The sequence below is a fragment of the Pelmatolapia mariae genome, linkage group LG5 (genome assembly GCF_036321145.2).
Source record: "Pelmatolapia mariae isolate MD_Pm_ZW linkage group LG5, Pm_UMD_F_2, whole genome shotgun sequence".
In the NCBI taxonomy this organism is placed as follows: Eukaryota; Metazoa; Chordata; class Actinopteri; order Cichliformes; family Cichlidae; genus Pelmatolapia; species Pelmatolapia mariae.
Genome location: NC_086231.1, coordinates 8,227,559 through 8,245,704, shown reverse-complemented (window position 1 = coordinate 8,245,704; position 18,146 = coordinate 8,227,559). Strand labels below are relative to the sequence as shown.

Genomic DNA, 18,146 nt, shown 5'->3' with positions numbered 1-18,146 from the left:
AAAGTTGCACAGGTGTACAACACCTTACATGTCAGCGCGTCTTAAACATATGCATATGCAGTTGTATATGCCATATTTGTGTTTCGACTTTGAAACTTCTACCTTGTGTGCAGTTAATGTATTATTCATATTTGCAGTGGGGGGGGGGGGGGGGGGGGGGGAGCATTTGAATGCACCACACCCATGTCTGAGCTTGTCTGCTGTGCATACTAAAGGTGTGAGCTGGCATCTAATCTATCATGTTAGTTTGTCGTCTTCTTATGTTCTCACTGGCTTTGTTGTTTTCACAGCCATTGTCTGGTATATTTAATATTGTGAATGCTGCTTTTTTTTTTTTTTTTTTTTTTAAATTCAATGACATACTTAGAGAAAGACCTGTTCTGGCACTGTACTGTACTTTGACTGCTCTCTAGTGGTGAATATGTGAATCTCAGGGAATACAAACTATAGTTTGAAATGTCAGACGCCATCTCGTGACGACTTGTCAGGTCTACATAGAGCCACAGCAGTTCATAAGCATGTGCATAAAGTCTTTATTATTGCTTTCATGATCATGCCCATCACAGTTTCCAGTTGGAATGAACATCAAGTATCTGAAATTCTATAGCCCATAATGAACTTAAGAACTGCGAAGTGCTTCTTCTCCACTGAGGTGACAGTAAACGTTCAAACTCTTGAGTTACAACATGGTATTTTAGCAATGTAACATATTAAGCAATCTCCTAGCAAAACTATAGGGAAGTGGTTTACCAGGTTAATCAACAAAGTGCACTGCACACTAACTGATGTATTCTGTTTTTATTTTCTATGGTATATTGTGCTTTGCAAAAATGTGTCCAAAAGAGGTCAAAGTCAAGAGCAGAACATTTTCAGTATTTTCACTCTATACATATGAGAGGAGTGTAGATTGTCTTTAAGATTAAGACACTATAACAGAGAGCATGACAAATGATACGTGCAGACAGACTTTGTTCCTTTATCTACAGTACAAAGGATCCTGACAAGTGCTGTTGTAGAGGAAAAATATTACTGACTGAAATGTAAACCTTCTACATGTCGAGTGTCTGTGTCTTCTATTGCAATGGAGATCACAGAGCTACTTTCTTCATGTATTTAACACATTAAAGACACGGTCAAACACAACCTGGAACCATAATCTCTGTGCAGTTGATTATTAAACTCAAAAAAGGGAAGAAAAAAATGGTCCCGGTGAATCTACTGGTGGGTGGAATGCAAATCGGACCTGAGGCTAAAAAACACAAATGGTCAGACTTAATGACCTTCAGCATAACAGCACAGAAGCATTACAGTACATTTGTATATTCTAGGTGCATCAAGTGAAATCTAGGTGTAATAAAAGCCTACAGAGCTCTATATAAAAGTATATAATGTCAATGCATATGCCCTGCACTACTTTCAGAGAAGCATTTCACTTATGATTGATTCTGCAATATGAATATAAATCTCCAAATCTAAAATATTCAGGGGAGCAAAGCTCCTCACATGTTCACTATAAAAGTGACTTCAAAGTCGCCTTTTCGACTTTGACATACTTGGCCTCTGCATTACTCCTCTGGCTCAAAGGCACTGGGCTCCTGAACCTCTGGGGGCCTTCCTGAGGGATTATGAAGTTGAGCTAGACAAAAGCCCTTAAGCTTCTCTTGCAGACTACCTATACCCAGCCTCATCTGGTCTTCAGCTCCCTGAAGTGATTTCAGCTCCATTGTGTAAAAGATGTACAACATGGAGGTGGCCAGCAGGATGGCAAAGCACAGCACAGCCAGCAGGTAGAAGGAAGTACGAGGGAAAGGCTGTTCTGCTCCCAGAGCTAAGTAGGGCACCGCGGCGATGACCAGCTCCAGGAACAGCAGAGCCAGCCCCATCACTCCAGTGCGTGCTGCTGTGTAGCGCATCCTCTCAGCACAGTGCAAGCCCACTTTGACTTCAGTGCGGGCCTCAGTCACAATGTCAACCAGTTCAGCCAGTTTCCCTAAGTCCATGAAAGAGAGACAAGAGAAAGAGTGGAGCCTTTATACCAGTACAAAGCTGGAGAGTAAAGCACTGCAGAAAGTGTTGAAGAGTCAAGCTCTATAGTGGACAGGATTATTGTTACAACAGAACATTAAATATTCACTGTGCTCCATGTTATTTAACCCACTGTTCCTGGCACTATTTAACCATGGATGAAATTACAACATGTGGCCTGGAATAGACCTTTTGGAAGAGCAGCCAGAAAAAAAACAAAACACCAGCATATACTTAAAGCTGGCAATACAGCCTGGCTACAGAGCTTCACTAGGGTTTTCCATTGAATAATTTATACCAAAGTAATTGGACAATCAATCACCTTTACATGAGACAACCTGCTGGCATGGAGTGTGCAGATACCTGTAGTAGAGTCCTTATTCTTCAATTTTCTGTCACTTCCTGTTTCAGCCGGAGTGTGCAGCTCCAGCCTCAGTTCAGCAGTGAGAGCTTCATGGTCGGAGTATGGGAAAGGATGGTTGGGAACGGAGCCTTTGGTGGTGGACATGGAATCACAATGGACGTCGGCTTTTGAAGAACCCTGGGAATAACAAGAGGGCAATCATGCTTTAGCGGTTACATGGCTTTATAAAAATCATCAGTGACATGGTGCTTTCACTCACCTTAAATAGTATGTAGTCAATTCGAATCCCCTTCTCAAAGGGTACAAGCTCCTTTTTACTAATAAAAGGGTTGTCTGCTATAAGAGTCATACCATTCTCACATCCCTGCAAGAAAAAAAAAAAACTTACTTAAATTCAATTTACATAAAACCAAAGTGTAACAGAAGGCTGCTTCTACTTTTACAACCCTGGCATTTCTTGAATAATACCATTTTACTTTGCAGCTCAGACCTTAAGATATGAGACCACAATGACACAGTAGCAAAGCTACTTTTGAGCCAATCTGTCGTGTGCAGCTCTAAGAACCACAATGAATAGCCAAGACTTTATGGTCCAACTTCCTTTTGCATCAAAATAAATGTGTTAGAGCCTACATAACTGCATGCATGGCAACTCTATGACTGCCACTGTGCCTCGTATTTCAACTTGAAGTGATGTAAATTTAAATGCACTAAAATCTGCAAGAATCTACATAAATAAAAACAGGTACTTGATTTCATTACTGCACTACCTGTTTGAACACAGATTAATACTTCTACATACATCAAATTTAGCTGTTTCTAAATAAGAGTCTTGCAGTCCAGTGTAAGCCCTCAGTAGTCTGTTCCCAAGGTCCTGAGGGTGCATGTTGAGGTCACCACCAACAATGACCACATCTGCACCAGCAGAGGTGTGGCTAAGAAGCACAGAAAAAAACCCAAAAAAAAAAAAAAAAAAACACCAAACATGTTAGTCATTGTATTCTACAAATTAGATAAATGTTACTTGTAATGTTACTTCAAACATTTTAGTAAATATGTAAACAAATATAAAGAAACAAGCAAAGACACACTACCGAATGAACTGCTGCAGCTCCCAGGCCTGAACCACTCTGTGAGGTAGATAAGAGTCCTTCTCTCGGGAGTACTCTGCATGCAGCTAAAATCAGTACACAAGGACAACAGCACATTGATCAATAATCGAAAATCATGCATAGATAGGGCTGAAAACTGCTGTTATGAAACCTTACATGAGTGACATAGACATTTGCAGTCAGGCTGCCGAGGTTTAGGATAGCCATCCCAACAGCTTTACCACCAAACCAGTCTCCATGGTGAGCCTAATTAATAAGGAAAATAACAACTGTGAATAAACAGTGAAAACGAAGGGTGATATGAGGAGTACAGATAACTTTGCATGAAGCCAATGCAGGGGAAAAAGTTGACACTAATACTGTCGAGCTATCAGGGTTTTGCCAAAAAATTGAATTCTTTGTTACATATACTTAACTACAATCCTAAAAAACCCAGCTATTTTTAGTTTGGTATTTATCTAAAATTTGTTGCTCCTGGTTCTGCTGCATGTTTTATTTATTTCTTAAAGTTGTGCATTCTCACATAGAGTAATAGCAAAAGGAAAACAGCTAAAATTACTGCTAACAAAGAACTATTTTTGAAGTATATAAATACAGTAATTAAAATGAGCTACTCCCCTAATGTCTACTCAAAAAGTCTGTTCACACATTTATACATCAATGACAATTTCACAATATATTTAATACAGTTAAAGCCTTCTAGCATAAACAAGTAATTTTACTATTGTTGACACAGTGTTTTACTTTGGTGAATTTTATAGGTGCATCTCTTACAGAAGATTTTTTATTTGCTGATAAACACGAGTACAAGATACTGTTTTCTCCATCTCTAGCTCTCCAGACTTACCATGTAAGGATAACCATTCAGTGAGTAGCGATAAAGAAATGTGTCGCGGATTCTGTGTTTGGAGAAAATGGCCAGTCCACTGCCTATGACGCCACTGCAACAGAAACATGTGACAAAAAGTTATAAATAATGACTCACATACTTGGTTTCCATGTAGTTCGACATTATCTTACTCCAAGTACAAATCGGTAGTATCTGCAACAGATGTGAGAACTTATCCATTAGAGTTGACATTTTTGTGAGCTACAGAGGGGATTAGAAAGGTAGAACCTTAGCTTAATCACAGTCTTGTTCTTTGGTATGGAGGTCAAGGAAGAATTAAGGAGAAAAAGTTAACCCTTGATAGTTTCAGTGAACTTCTCAAACACATCAATGTCACGCAAGCACATTTTACCGAGATAAAGACATTATGGCCTTTTGAAGATATGACCAATCACGACCTTTAATCTCAGACTGAGATGTTCAAGGTTAAAAATTAGAGAAACTATTTCACAGTGCGCTTTTGTGTGAGATGGCAGAAACATTACCTTCTGAAGTAATGAGAGTGAGGGTGACAAGAAGCAAGTTTCTTTTTCAAGAAGAGATAGTCTTTCTCACTCCACACCTGTAAAAACATTTGCATGTCACTCAGAAAGTTGAATACCACACATTATTATGAGTATTTACCCATGTCTAATTTTAATTTATAACTTAGGGTCAAATTACTTTCATTGCACTGCAGCCTACAATTTGTTAGGGACTGTTTGTAATTTTAAATCAGTCCTTATGAGACTGAAGTGTAGACTTTAACAAAAGTATTGCACGAACTGTTTAAGAATTAGAGTCAATTGTATACACAGTCTCCCATTTCCAGAGGCTCAAAACTGAGTTGGACAATTGACTAAGTAGTTTCATGGCAAGTTGAGGCATGTTCCCTTTTTGATTCACAACAAATGAAGCAGATAAAAAATTTGGAATTGAGTCCAAGCATTGAAATTTAAATCTTGTATGTTTTCATTGGAACTCAAGAGTTTTTAATGCAAGTGAAGGAGGGTGAAACCAAAACAAACCAATGGGTGGGACAGCAAAACATACAGGTGTAGCAAAATCAACAATATGATATCAATTTAAAAAGAAAGAATACACTGGCCAGCTCAGCAGTACCAAAACAAGTCTTGAGGAGGCAGGGGTGTCATTATTAAGGTCCACAATCAAGGTCATGAATAGAAACTAGCTGTACAACGAGCTATTGTTGATTACACAAGATCAGAGAAAGACCAGATTAGACTTTGTCAGAAAATGTCTACAGGAGCCTGCATAATTCTGGAAAAAATTATTTGGACAGATGAACCCAAGATTAACTTGTACCATGATGACTGGAAGTCAAAAGTATGGAGAAGGAAAGGAACAGCTCATGATCCAAAACATAGAACATCTTCTGTCAAACAAGGTGGAGGCAATGCTATGGCATATATGGCTGCCAGTGTTTGATAACGTGACTGCTAAAAGAATTAGCACTCTGAACTCTAAGGTTTATAGGGTTGTATTCTGCTCAGATTCAGACAAAAGCTGTTAAACTGATCACAAAGGATACTGCAAAAGCAAACAAGAGTTTCTGAGGCAAAGAAATTAGATATTCTTCAACAGCCCAGTCAGTCCGAGGCGGTGCCTCTGAAAATGGGAGACTATGTATAAAAACAGGTGTAATTCCTGTACATCAATCACTTATTGAATATTTTATTTTAAATCCATTGTGGCGGTGTACAGATGAGAAATAAAAAAAACAAAAAAACACGTAGTTTCCCAACACATTATGTATGACCTGCAGAGTCACTGTTTTTATCAGAACAGTGAGTCTGCAATCAACCGTTTTGTAAGCTGGCTTCCACCTACCTCTTGCAGTAACACAATATCATGCTGTTCCTTACACAACATTTCACCAATCATGGCATAGCGCTGTGGACAGTATTTGCTTAGATATCGGATCCCCCTGCAAAAATAAAGAGCGTGGAGCATGACTTATTTTTTAAATGGGTGTATCACAGCAATGCATCAAGAATCTCCACAAACCACAGCCACTGACCAGCAGTTCAGAGAAAAGACCCGCACTCTGACAGAGTCCATGTTAGACATGTTGGCGTATCAGTGAAGCTTCAAATCAGGAATGTCGGCTCACGTGAGGTGACTAGGATGGATCCTAAAGTGTCACATAAGAACAGTTGTTAGATATTGCCTGAGCTTCACTGCTGATGTCGTTAGCTGAACATCTGGGTGTGCTAATACACCCTATAAAAACACGGGCAATAAGGAAAAAAAATCTGGATAAGAAGGGGACATGCACACATCCGAACATCACAGAAATAAAGGTTGAAGTGGCAAAAATGAAAATTAATAAAAAACTGCTTGGTAAGCACAAAATGTGAAAACGCAGCACACTGCAGCATGACTGGCAGCTGACACGTTCAGCAAAATTGTTACTGACAACAGTGTAAACAGTTTGAACAGTTCATGTGAAATGCTCAACTGGCTGTTTAATATTACATATTGATAAAATGTGCACATGTGTTTTTGCAGCTGTGTATTATTTATTTTTTTATGTTGTAGATACATATTCTTTCTTCCTGCACTATCATCCATCTGTAGGCTAAAGACAAATTTATAATATAGGGCAAAAGACATGATTAAAAGCTGACCTAGGCAGAACTTACTATGTCACATGTTAGGCAAATTTTGCAGATTTTTTTCTTTTTCTTTTTAAAGGAGACAAAGTTGGAGTACAACTTGCCTGCCGATTGCTGACATAGCTAGAGAGAAAAGGGGGAAGCAGCAATGCAGTGAAAGAATCAAAGGACCAGAAGCATCATTGCTTTAGCACACACAAAACATGATAGTAGAAGCTTATAAACTGCCTGGCCAAAAAAAGTCGCCACCTGGATTTAACTAAGCAAATAGGTAAGAGCCTCCAATTGGACAATTACTGCATGGGCGATTAACTTTCAGCTGGCAACAAGTTATTTAACCCCAACTGGTGCAATGAGTTGCTTCTTATTTCATAAACAACCATGTCGAAAGACATCTTGTGGTCGTGGAAAAGATGTTAGTGTGTTTGAGAAGGGTCAAATCATTTGCATGCATCAAGCAGAGTAAACGTCTAAGAAGATTGCAGAAAATACTAAAATTGGGTGAAGAACTGTCCAACGCATTATTAAAAAGTGGAAGGATAGTGGGAACCTATCATCTTCGAGGAAGAAATGTGGCCGGAAAAAAAATCCTGAATGATCGTAATCGGTGATCACTTACACGTCTGGTGAATTCAAATGGAAGAAAGACAATAGTAGAACTCAGGGCTATGTTTAATAGTGAAAGCAAGAGCATTTTCACACGCACAATGCAGGGGAACTCAAAGGATTGGGACTGAACAGCTGTGCAGCCATAAGAAAACCACTAATTAGTGAGGCAAACCGGAAAATAGGCTTCAATTTGCTAGGAAACATAAAGATTCGGACTCTGGAGCAATGGAAGAAGGTCATGTGGTCTGATGAGTCCAGATTTACCCTGTTCCAGAGCGAGGGGCGTATCAGGGTAAGAAGAGAGGTAGATGAAGTGATGCACTTATCATGCCTAGTGCCTACTGTACAAGCGTACGGGGGCAGTGCTATGATCTGGGGTTGCTGCAGTTGGTCAGGTAAAAAGTATGTGCTTCAAGAATGAGGTCAGCTGAGTACCTTACTATACTGAATGACCAGGTTATTCCATCAATGGGTTTTTTCTTCCCTGATGAAGTGGGCATATTCCAGGATGACAATGCCAGGATTCATCGGGCTCAAATTGTGAAAGAGTGGTTCTGGGAGCATGAGACATCATTTTGACAAAAGGATTTGCCACCACAGAATTCTTACCTTAACCCCACTGAGAATCTTTGGGATGTGCTGGAGAAGGCTTTGCACAGTGGTCAGATTCAATCCAAGATCTTGGTGAAAAATTAATGCAACACTGGATGGAAATAAATCTTCTGACATTGCAGAAGCTTATCAAAACAATGCCACAGGGTGCCTAATCAAAGCTAAACGCGGTCCAACGAAATATTAGACTGTGTGACCTTTTTTTTGGTGGCCAAGCAGTGTAGCATAAATAAAATATACAATGCCCTTGCTTTTTAAAGACTAGCATTAGAAAAAGGGTTGAACAAGGAAGAGGGCAGGGGTTCTACACCAACCACAAAGCAGTAAACTCACAGTAATTACCTATCGTAGCCAGATAACAGCTTAAGTGTTTCTATTAAAACTCAAATGTGCCCAAATCATTCAAAATCGGTTTAATGCAGAATCAGTGAAGAAATGCAGGTTATTCTCGGTGTTATGGCAGGAAAAGCAGAGAATATTCCCGGAACACTCAAGAAGATAAAATTTTAGATACCTCGGTACTTCCACTGCTACACCAGGAATGCTTCATTAGTGGAAATTTGATACTATGTAGTATAAAAGTCAAAGTGTTAATCGCTGGTAGTTAAGCGTGGTTAACTAGTGAGCGTAAATAACTGCTAATAAGTTCCAGATATCCGTTTAGCTAGTCTGTAGAAGTGAAGCTGGGTCTAGTTTCCGTTAACCTGTTGCCGGTTTTTATATTATGATTTATTAATTGGTTTAACTCACCTCGAGAGTCTGTTGACGTCAGCTGAAGTTAACTGGGCCGTTCATGCGGAGATGCGTCGTAAATTTGTACAAAACACTTCCTGCTGCCGTACTAGCTCACTATCACTGTTACCCTAAGTAATAATAATGAAGACAGCACATTGTCGGTCGGTCGGCATCTCACAAAGTGAACAGACTTTAGTGGCATTCAACGGTTTACATTGCTGCGTGGATTTCCTGTCTATGTAAAGTCAGAAGGAAATAAATAACGGTTATGACCTCCGGTTTTATATTTTACCTCAAAATAAAACCGGAACATCAGTATTACTATTTTTAGCGAGAGGAAACATCTCGTTCGTGTGTATTTAAAATAAAATAATTGCTGGTATAAATGCTGTGTTACATGGATTTCATTTTAAATATCCCAAAAATTACATTTTGTAAAAGTACTTTTATTTTGAAAACCATGTTTCCGGACTTAGACTTCCTTGGCCGCGCTCAATTCTGGGACGTGAAGTTCTTTAAGCCAAAAACCATGGAATCAGTTGAAAAAGCGCTCAGATTAAATTAAACCAGTAAAATGAATGTATTTCAACCATTTAAAAACTGCTACAGCAAAAGTGTGTAAGTATTATGACAAAATCAAAATATCTAAGGAGTAAATGCAATGGCACAGCAATAAGTCAGGTAGTAAATAAGTCAAGTGAAACAAAATCTGGAAAAATGGGTGCACTAATGCTCTATAAATACTCGGGCAATAAGGAGAAAATATGGAGAAAGTAAGGGAAATACATACATCCGAATATCACAGAAATAAAGGTTAAAATGACAAAAATTAAAATTAATAAAAACTGCCTGGTAAACACAAAATGTGAAGGCCACAGCAGGCAGCACTCTGCAGCCTGGCAGCTGACACGTTCAGCAAAATTGTTACTGACAACAGTGTAAACAGTCTGAACAGTTCATGTGAAATGCTCAACTGGCTGTTTAATATTACATATTGATAAAATGTGCACATGTGTTTTTGCAGCTGTGTATTATTTATTTTTTTATGTTGTAGATACATATTCTTTCTTCCTGCACTATCATCCATCTGTAGGCTAAAGACAAATTTATAATATAGGGCAAAACACATGATTAAAAGCTGACCTAGGCAGAAGATTCAGCAAAATTGTTACTCACAACAATGTGAACAGTTCATGTGAAATGCTCAATTGCTTGTATAATATTAGATATCAAGTCAAGTCAAAGTCAAAAAGACTTTATTTATCCTCATGGGGCAATTAAGATAGATGATACCTTGCCGACCATACATACAATACACAAACATCACATTGGGGAGACAGGTCAGGCTAGGTAGCACTGGCCGGTCGACCACACGAGCAGCGACCACCGAAACCATGGAAAATGCACAACATGAGGAAAGACGAGGAGAAAAAAAAAAGAACACCCAGACTGAGCTCCAACAGGGAGATCAGTTTGAGAACAGAAATAAAAAACACCTCAGCACATAGCACATGAATCATCACATCTCACAACATAGAAGACTAAGCTTCGAAGGCGTTTGGAAGGGGTGGGGGGTGAGTGTAGGTCTGTGTCAGTGTACATGTGTATGTGTGTGCATGTGTGTGTGTGTTCCGTGTTCAGCCAAGAGAAGGTGTCCCTTCACCCAGTTAGGCAAAAGTCAACAATCTTCGGTCGACGCGGGTGGCCTTGAATGAGGGGGGAAAGAGTCACAACAAACAGTCTTATTATCTAAGGAGAATTTGTTAATCCTGTCAGCTTTTGCCTTGAGCATCCAGCTGGCACCAGGGGGGTGAGATGAGATGAGATGAGATGAAGATGGTAGTTGTTTTGGTTAGTGCGAACAAACTGCTTCCAATTTTACAGTAGGTCTAATGTCCGTCACTGGTCACCAGGTCTCTCAATTCCCATTGTTCTTCTTCAAGATCTTATCCATATAGCAGAGCCATGAGCTTCTCCAAGATTGTATCCATATTGCATTCAAAAAAACACAGTCTTAGTACTCACAGCCCTGCCCATCGTCTATCATGTCGGCCAGCCTTGTGGGATTTTGAACAGCTGTAGCTGCTCCTTGTTCTTCGATAAGCCAGGTCCGAGCCAGCTCCATTCAGCCAGAACTCTGTTATCATGGTTCTGAATTGGTAGATGTCGTTCAATGTCCTCCATCGAGAGTGTCGCCAGACACACGACACAACCGACCATCGAGTATCCGGCAGCAAACGTCTCTGCAGGACAATTGGGCTCTCCCAAGCCCAGGAGGGTGTCAATTCCGTTAAGGGACCAGTTGATCAAATCCATAATTCTTCTTTAGGTGTTTAGAGAACAAGTCTGGGAGACTCTCTTAGGATTAGAGAATAAGCAAGACTATACAAGACATGAGAAGCCAAGCAGGAAAGATAAGGGAGAGGGAGAGGGAGAAAGTGCGACTGCCTCCGTCAAGAGCCAAGAGAATGATAAAATGTGCAAATCTTTTATTGGAGCTGTGTATTATATTTTTTCTATGTTGTAGATACACATTCTTTTTTTTCTGCACTATCATCCATCTGTAGGCAAAAGACAAATTTATATTATAGGGCAAAACACGTGATTAAAAGCTGACCATTGTAGTTAAATGTGTTAACTGTCATAGGCAGCTCCATATTTAATATTCTTTGTCTATTATATTCACTATCCCTACTGTGTAAATGTCCAGTCCATCTCAGCCCTTCTTCTTTAACTTCATCTCCAAATTGCTCAACCTGAACTGTCCCTCTGATGTACTAATTTTTAATCCTGTCCATTGTGGTCACTTCCAATGGAAATATGAGCTGCCTTTCATTCCTCTTCTCTCCAAAGCATGCCTGCATTTCTTCAGGCTCTATTCCACCTGCTCCCACTCTCACTAAAGATCACAGTGTCATACAATGGCTTCATACTTTCTCAGTATGAAGCTGCTTGCTGTCAACTCTTTTCTTAACATAGCTTCAACAACTCTGTGCTTATGTTACAGAGTTCCTTATAGTATTTCTCATCAGCTTTATCTCTCTGCAGATACTACAGTTCTGCATATCACCCTCTGATCTTGAAAGTCAGTACCAGAACACTACTTCTCCATTCATTGGGCCTCCTCTCACTCAGATTGTGTTAAACAATCTGGTTAAAAAGTCCACTGCTCTCTCTTAGACATCTCCTCGTCCACATAGGTCATCTGGACTAACCATCTTTTTGGCTTCAATTCTCTTCATAGCAGCCTTCACTTCCTCCTTACTTACCCTTAGCAATCCCTGATTTCATAACTGTCCACCATCTACCATCATCTCTCATTTTCTTCATTTATCAGTTCCTTAAAGTACTTCTTCCATCTTTGCAGCAAACTCTTTTCACTCATTTGTACATTTCCATGTCTATCTTCAATCACCTTGACCTACTGCACATTATTTCCAGCTAGATCTCTCTGTTTAACCTGTCATTAGTCCTTTTCTCCTTTCTTAGTATCCAGTCTCACATACAACACACTGTAAGCCTTTTCTTTTGTTCTCCAGCTAGCCTTCAGTACTCCTACTGTCTTCATCTCTGACTATATGGAGAGAGGAGAACCTTCCAGATAGACAACCATTTCTACAGCACTCTACCAATCAGACCTGCATGGTAGAGTGGTGAGACAGAAGCCACACCTCAATAAAAGGCACATAACAGCTGGTCTTTGCCAAAAGGTACCTACCTGAAGGACTCTCAGACCATGGGAAACAAATGAGACAAAAATTGAACTCTGAATAACAAGCATCATGCCTGGAGGAAACCAGACAATACTCGTCACCTGGCCAATATCATCCCTACTAGTTATGGATCAAACAATACCAAAGCGCTGTTGTGTGTTTCAAGAACAAAGACCCGAAGCCCTGTATCGGTGCGTGTATCACGTATCACGAAAAATCACCAATACAGCTGCTGTGTCATACAGTGGTGAGGCACCAAATTATGTTTATTGGAAAGTGAAAATTTTGACTCATCTGCATTCACGTTGAGAAGAGAGAAGATTGTCTTTAGTGCAGTTTGTGTGCTTATGTTTTTGGCACATTTATTATCCAGTGAGAAAAGGAACATTTTCTCCAGACTGAGATCATTTTGATCTCCCAGCACCAAATAAGGTAAATGTTTTTCCCTTTCCTTTTTCTACTTTTGCTCAATTGTCATCAGTTATTTGTGTTCCAGTTTTTTTTTTGAAGGACTCATTTAAATTTGTTATTAATTATTTGGTTTATTTATTAATTTGTTTCACATGAATTAACTAATTTTGACCAATTTAACTTTCTCGTCCTTAATAGACATATGTAAACCCTGCCTTCACATACAAGTATACAAGCACTCCCACTATCACAAGCACTTAGATTTTCTAAACTTCACTTTCATTTCATGGTTCTCACTTATAATTCCTTGCAAAAAAAACAACAACAGCATTTGATATAGTGTATTAGTCAATCAATCATATTTGTTTGCTATAATCAATCAATCAATCAATAATAATTGAAATAATTACTTTTATCACACTTTTTGCACAGCATTTTATCATGAACTGGTTAAACAGGACCATTCATCATTCATGTGATGTCTAGATGTCAGAATCAATTAACATAGTTCAGTCTTTCTTTACACGCTTTGTCCAGGTCGTCTGCAATGACTTTTTAAATCCTGCAGATGTTGCTATTGAGCGAGACACCAACAGTGTCACACATGTGTAGACACAATAAGGGCAATATGTAACACACCCCATGAGGTATCATCTACCCATCACTAACCACTACAGTGAAGCATGGTGGTGGCAGTATCATGCTGTGGTGATGTTTTGGGTGGGAAGAACTGGGAGCCTTGTCAGCCTTGAGGGAAAGACTAATGCAGCAATGTTCAGAAACATCTTTGATGATAACCTACTCCAGAGTGCTCTGGACCTTGGACTGGGGTGAAGGTTCATCTTCCAACAGGACAATGGCCCCAAGCACACAGCCAAGATAACAAAGGAGTGGCTTCAGTACTATTCTGTGAATGTCCTTAAGTGGCCTGGCCAGAGCCCAGACTTGAACTCGATTGAGCATCTCTGGAAAGATCTGTTAGTAGCTGTACGTCCCCATACAACCTGATGGAGCTTGAGAAGTTCTGAAAAAAAAAGGGAGAAACTGCCCCAAAATAGGTGTAGCTCAAAAAGACTGAAGGCTGCAATTGTTACTTCAACAAATTTTTGAGCAAAGGCTGTGAATACTTATGTAGATGTTACATTTTTGTATTTTATTTTTAATACATTTGCAAGAATTTCAAGCTAACTTTTGTTAAGGGTATTGCGTGTAAAAGTGAATAATGAATATAATCAATTTTGTAATAAAAATCTAACATGATAAAATGTGGAATAAGTGAAGCATTGAATAGTTTATGGAAGGTTAAAAGACTGAAAAAAGCAACAAATCATAACACACATAACCTTACTGGAAGGCGACAGTGTTAACCACTGCACCCACTGTAAAATGAATCACTATAGACAAAACAAATTTACAAACAGGTTTAATGACTTTTCTGGGGAGGGGGGGAATGGCCCCAAAGGCACCATGCGTCATGTATTGTTAGATACATTTGTTGATTACATAGTCCAACTTCTACTCAAAGTATAAAATTGCAATGCACATTGGTAACAAAGACAATAGTAAACCACCTTAAACCAAAAAACAAACAAAGAAGAAAACTGCCCACACCATTCAGAATATGATACATTAGATATCTCATTATTAATTATCAATATCAGCACAATCACACATTTTTTTTCAGTGAAGCATATGGCAAACACTGAAAGTCAAGACAACTGAATCAAAACAAAATATTAATCTTTATAATGGCAAAAATGTCTGTATAAAAGATAGACTGAGATACCTACTAGAGGAGGAGTGTTATTGTATCTAGCTTGTGAAATATGACATTCAAAGCCAGGTGCAAGTATGCCACCATACAATATTTTAAATTTGAACTTGTCCAGTGAACCTCACAGAGTAGACATTCGTCTAGCAGGACCCATGAGTTGGCAGTAAATTCTATCTCCAATATAAGTCCTACAATACTTTTAACATCTCCATCATGGTGGAAAATGATCATCACCAATACCCCACCCTTCCCTCCTGCCATTTCTTATTCAGCCCTATAAATAACAATCAATGGTCATACTCCACAGCACAGAGACAATAGCTCTCTTTCAAGACAGTTATTCAGATTGATGTAACAATTATTTCATATGTAATGTCAGTAAAAAAAAAATGTCTTAAATATCAAAAAGTGTTTTAATTAATGAATGCAGCTTCTCCACACATTTCAGAGAGGAGTGAAGCAAATGTACCAACTTCACAGCATACAGTCTCTTTTTTAAACAAAAGAAACAGTGGTTAACTTCTCTCTGCTTTAACCATGGTCTCTGTGCTGAGTTTAGCTGATCACAAATATGAAGACCCCCCCTACCCCCCACCCCAAATACTCCTATGTAACACATATTCCTTTAGTATCCACTTACTCACAGTACAGAAACAATTCATTTTATTCAGTAACGCTACATACCTCAAGGCAGAAATAAGCACTGTGTTGCTGCACTCCCCCCTTCTTAATCTTTTAAGTGCAACTGAGCACACGTCTTCAAACAGAGAGAAATAACAGGGCATCTCATAAGTAAGGCAAAGCCCTGGGTTTATGTCAGGAAAGCAAAGGTTCAAGACATCCCTAGTGTCAAAATCAGTTATAGATAGATGCTTGTAAGACCTGATTTTTTTTTTAAATTGTGTAATAATATATGTATAAAAAAAAAGAACCTTAATAACATGGCAACACAATTAACCTTCTCCCTGTACACTTGGACTGTAAAACCTGGGATGTTGTTTTTGTTTTTTTTGTAACATAGGCCTCATCAGAATTAGTTATCCCACTCCTCTGCGTGCCTGAATACAAGAACTGCCCCAAAAGATGTTGATCTGAGGTTTCTTTCCACATTTTCTTTTCAAAATACCTGTATGAATATTTTCTTTTCATTTAAAAACAAGAGGTAGTAAAAATAAGGCAATCCGAAGTGGCAGGCAATCATAATCTTTGGAGAAAAAGGCACTTGGTTTCCTAAACACCTAAACACAACTTGACTCCACTTCCATGGTAATTTTCTCTCTACTTTTTCAATGCTATTTACACTTCTCTTGTTGCTCAGAGGGTGTTCCCTTGGATACTTTAAGAGTCTTTTCAACCCTAAACACGTTCTCATCCCCTCGATAAAACATTTCAGGCTCCATCGATTTTTGCAAAAGTGACCCACTTCATCTAAATCATGTTTAAACACATGGAGAATAACTTGTCCGCAATTCTTCAAAATTTCTTTGCGTGCTGGCATGTTGAGATTCGCTCTTTTTTTTTTTTTTCCTTGGATACTTTTTTAAAGCATATAATGTGTCCATGTTAGTTCGGTCTAGCATTGCTTTGAATGTTTTCATAATTTCTCCTGGATCGTTGAGCTGGTTAAAGAGAGACTGTGTCACACTTTATTGTGTGGCTTTTCCAAAACCTCCCTGAAGAGCTGTTAGTCTTTAACAAGTCTGTAGACGTGATACTGAGCCCCGTGTTCACTCGTGGAAACCTCAAAAACAAATGCTATACAGAGCAAGGTTTCCTGTGTGTCGCGATTCGTCACCACCTGAGGAGAAGAACAGTCCATTTAGAAATAAGCCTATAATGATCAGCTGATTTGTGAATAATTAGAAAATAGCAAATATCAACTGATAAACTGGTCTTAATGGGGACATTAAGCGTAAATGTAAGGTTAAATGTTGAACTAAGCAGCTATAATTCACTGTATTTTACCTGTAGGATAGTGAAGTTTTCAAGAACACTATTCATCATGTATTTTTCAGGTAAGTGTTTCAGTTTGTGGATAAAGTTGATCATGTACTCGCACATAGGAGAGCGGTGGATCCTGTAAACACACTTTCCTCCCTCTAGGCGGGCATACTCTGTCTGCAACACACACAGGCGAGTCAAGAACAGACAACAATGTGCATATAATATTAAACATACTTCTCAGAAAAGACTCAGTTAAAGCACCAGCGTACCTCTACTTTTTCGACAACTTGCTTGCCAAATGAGCAGACTTTGGTTGAAACAGTGATCGTCATGTTCTCAATGCTACTGTATTGACTGCTGACACCATAGAATGAACCTGGACCGTCTGGCATACCACTGCTGTTCAGATCAGCCTGCAGAGTGCACACATGTCATCATGACAAAAGGCCCTCACATGACATCAACTTTAAATTGCAAAAATAAATAAATAAATAAAGATGTGGATGTAAGTTATTCAAAAGAACATTTATTAACTAAAGACAAATGCAGTATAAATTAAGCAACATTCTATGAAATGCATTGCCTCTTATCTTGAAATCATGTAATTTATCACCACATGTAGCGTGGTATTGTAAGAAAAAGAAGCAGTTTGCATAATTTTCAATTGTAGAAAATAGAGGCATGATAATATTAAGTGTCAGATTATAATAACAACATACCCAGAACTTTACAAGGAAGAAAGCATTCTGGGGCCCTTTCTCATAAAGCTCTTTGAGCCCACCCTTCTTCTCAGGGAACTTGTCGTAGATCTGCCGAATGTCCACAGCCTCAAGGAGCGGATCGCTGTAGGAGGGATTGGTTTGTCCAATGTGGACAAACAGGTGTTTGCTGTACTATATTGGACAGAGACAGACCAGATGATAAACGTTGGCTATAGGACTTGATTTAGTACAGGGAGCATGAAAAAACAAACTGAAAAAAACAACTAAAACACAGCCCTCAAACGTCAGCATTTGAGAGAGAGAGTGATGTAAACTATCAGGACAATGAAGATGGGCTCAAATGTATTAATGCCACTACACTTTTAAACAAGTTCTTATTACTCACAAGCTGTTTGGTTGGGATATGGTGCAGACCATATTTAACTCACATTGTCTGGGTCCCTCTGGACCTCCATGAAGGCTGAGTACTCCAGCAGCCTCAGCTTAGAGGAGGCAATGGTCCGATCCTGCCAGACTGGCACTGCAGTAGCGGCTGGAGCAGGAGGTGGCGCCAAGGGCTCATAATCTTCATGTATGCAAACACATATGCATACGTATTAATATATCACACCCATTTTC

The 18,146-nt window shown here is 39.0% G+C and overlaps 2 protein-coding genes across 10 annotated transcripts in view; both read right to left on the bottom strand.

Annotated features, from left to right (window-relative positions):
- Positions 1–367: 367 nt before the first annotated feature.
- Positions 368–9,218, bottom strand: smpd2b (sphingomyelin phosphodiesterase 2b). Its single transcript, XM_063473524.1, has 11 exons — positions 8,980–9,218; positions 6,411–6,524; positions 6,221–6,317; positions 4,876–4,952; positions 4,349–4,442; positions 3,658–3,747; positions 3,484–3,566; positions 3,192–3,324; positions 2,649–2,753; positions 2,389–2,566; positions 368–1,990 (listed from the first exon to the last, which is right to left on the bottom strand). Exons 2-11 carry the CDS (start codon positions 6,458–6,460, stop codon positions 1,566–1,568), a joined length of 1,332 nt encoding a protein of 443 aa, XP_063329594.1. The 5' UTR covers positions 6,461–6,524; positions 8,980–9,218; the 3' UTR covers positions 368–1,565.
- Positions 9,219–14,494: 5,276 nt separating this feature from the next.
- The window catches only part of LOC134627446 (transcriptional enhancer factor TEF-5-like), a 28,581-nt gene continuing 24,929 nt past the window's right edge, over positions 14,495–18,146 (bottom strand). For all 9 annotated transcript variants that reach the window (XM_063473515.1, XM_063473516.1, XM_063473518.1 and 6 more), the window contains 5 exons: positions 17,957–18,093; positions 17,526–17,699; positions 17,076–17,219; positions 16,828–16,980; positions 14,495–16,660 (listed from right to left, as the gene is read on the bottom strand). In XM_063473515.1, coding sequence (XP_063329585.1) covers positions 16,547–16,660; positions 16,828–16,980; positions 17,076–17,219; positions 17,526–17,699; positions 17,957–18,093 — 722 coding nt within the window. In that variant the 3' untranslated portion in view covers positions 14,495–16,546. The remainder of the gene's footprint in view (positions 16,661–16,827; positions 16,981–17,075; positions 17,220–17,525; positions 17,700–17,956; positions 18,094–18,146) is intronic.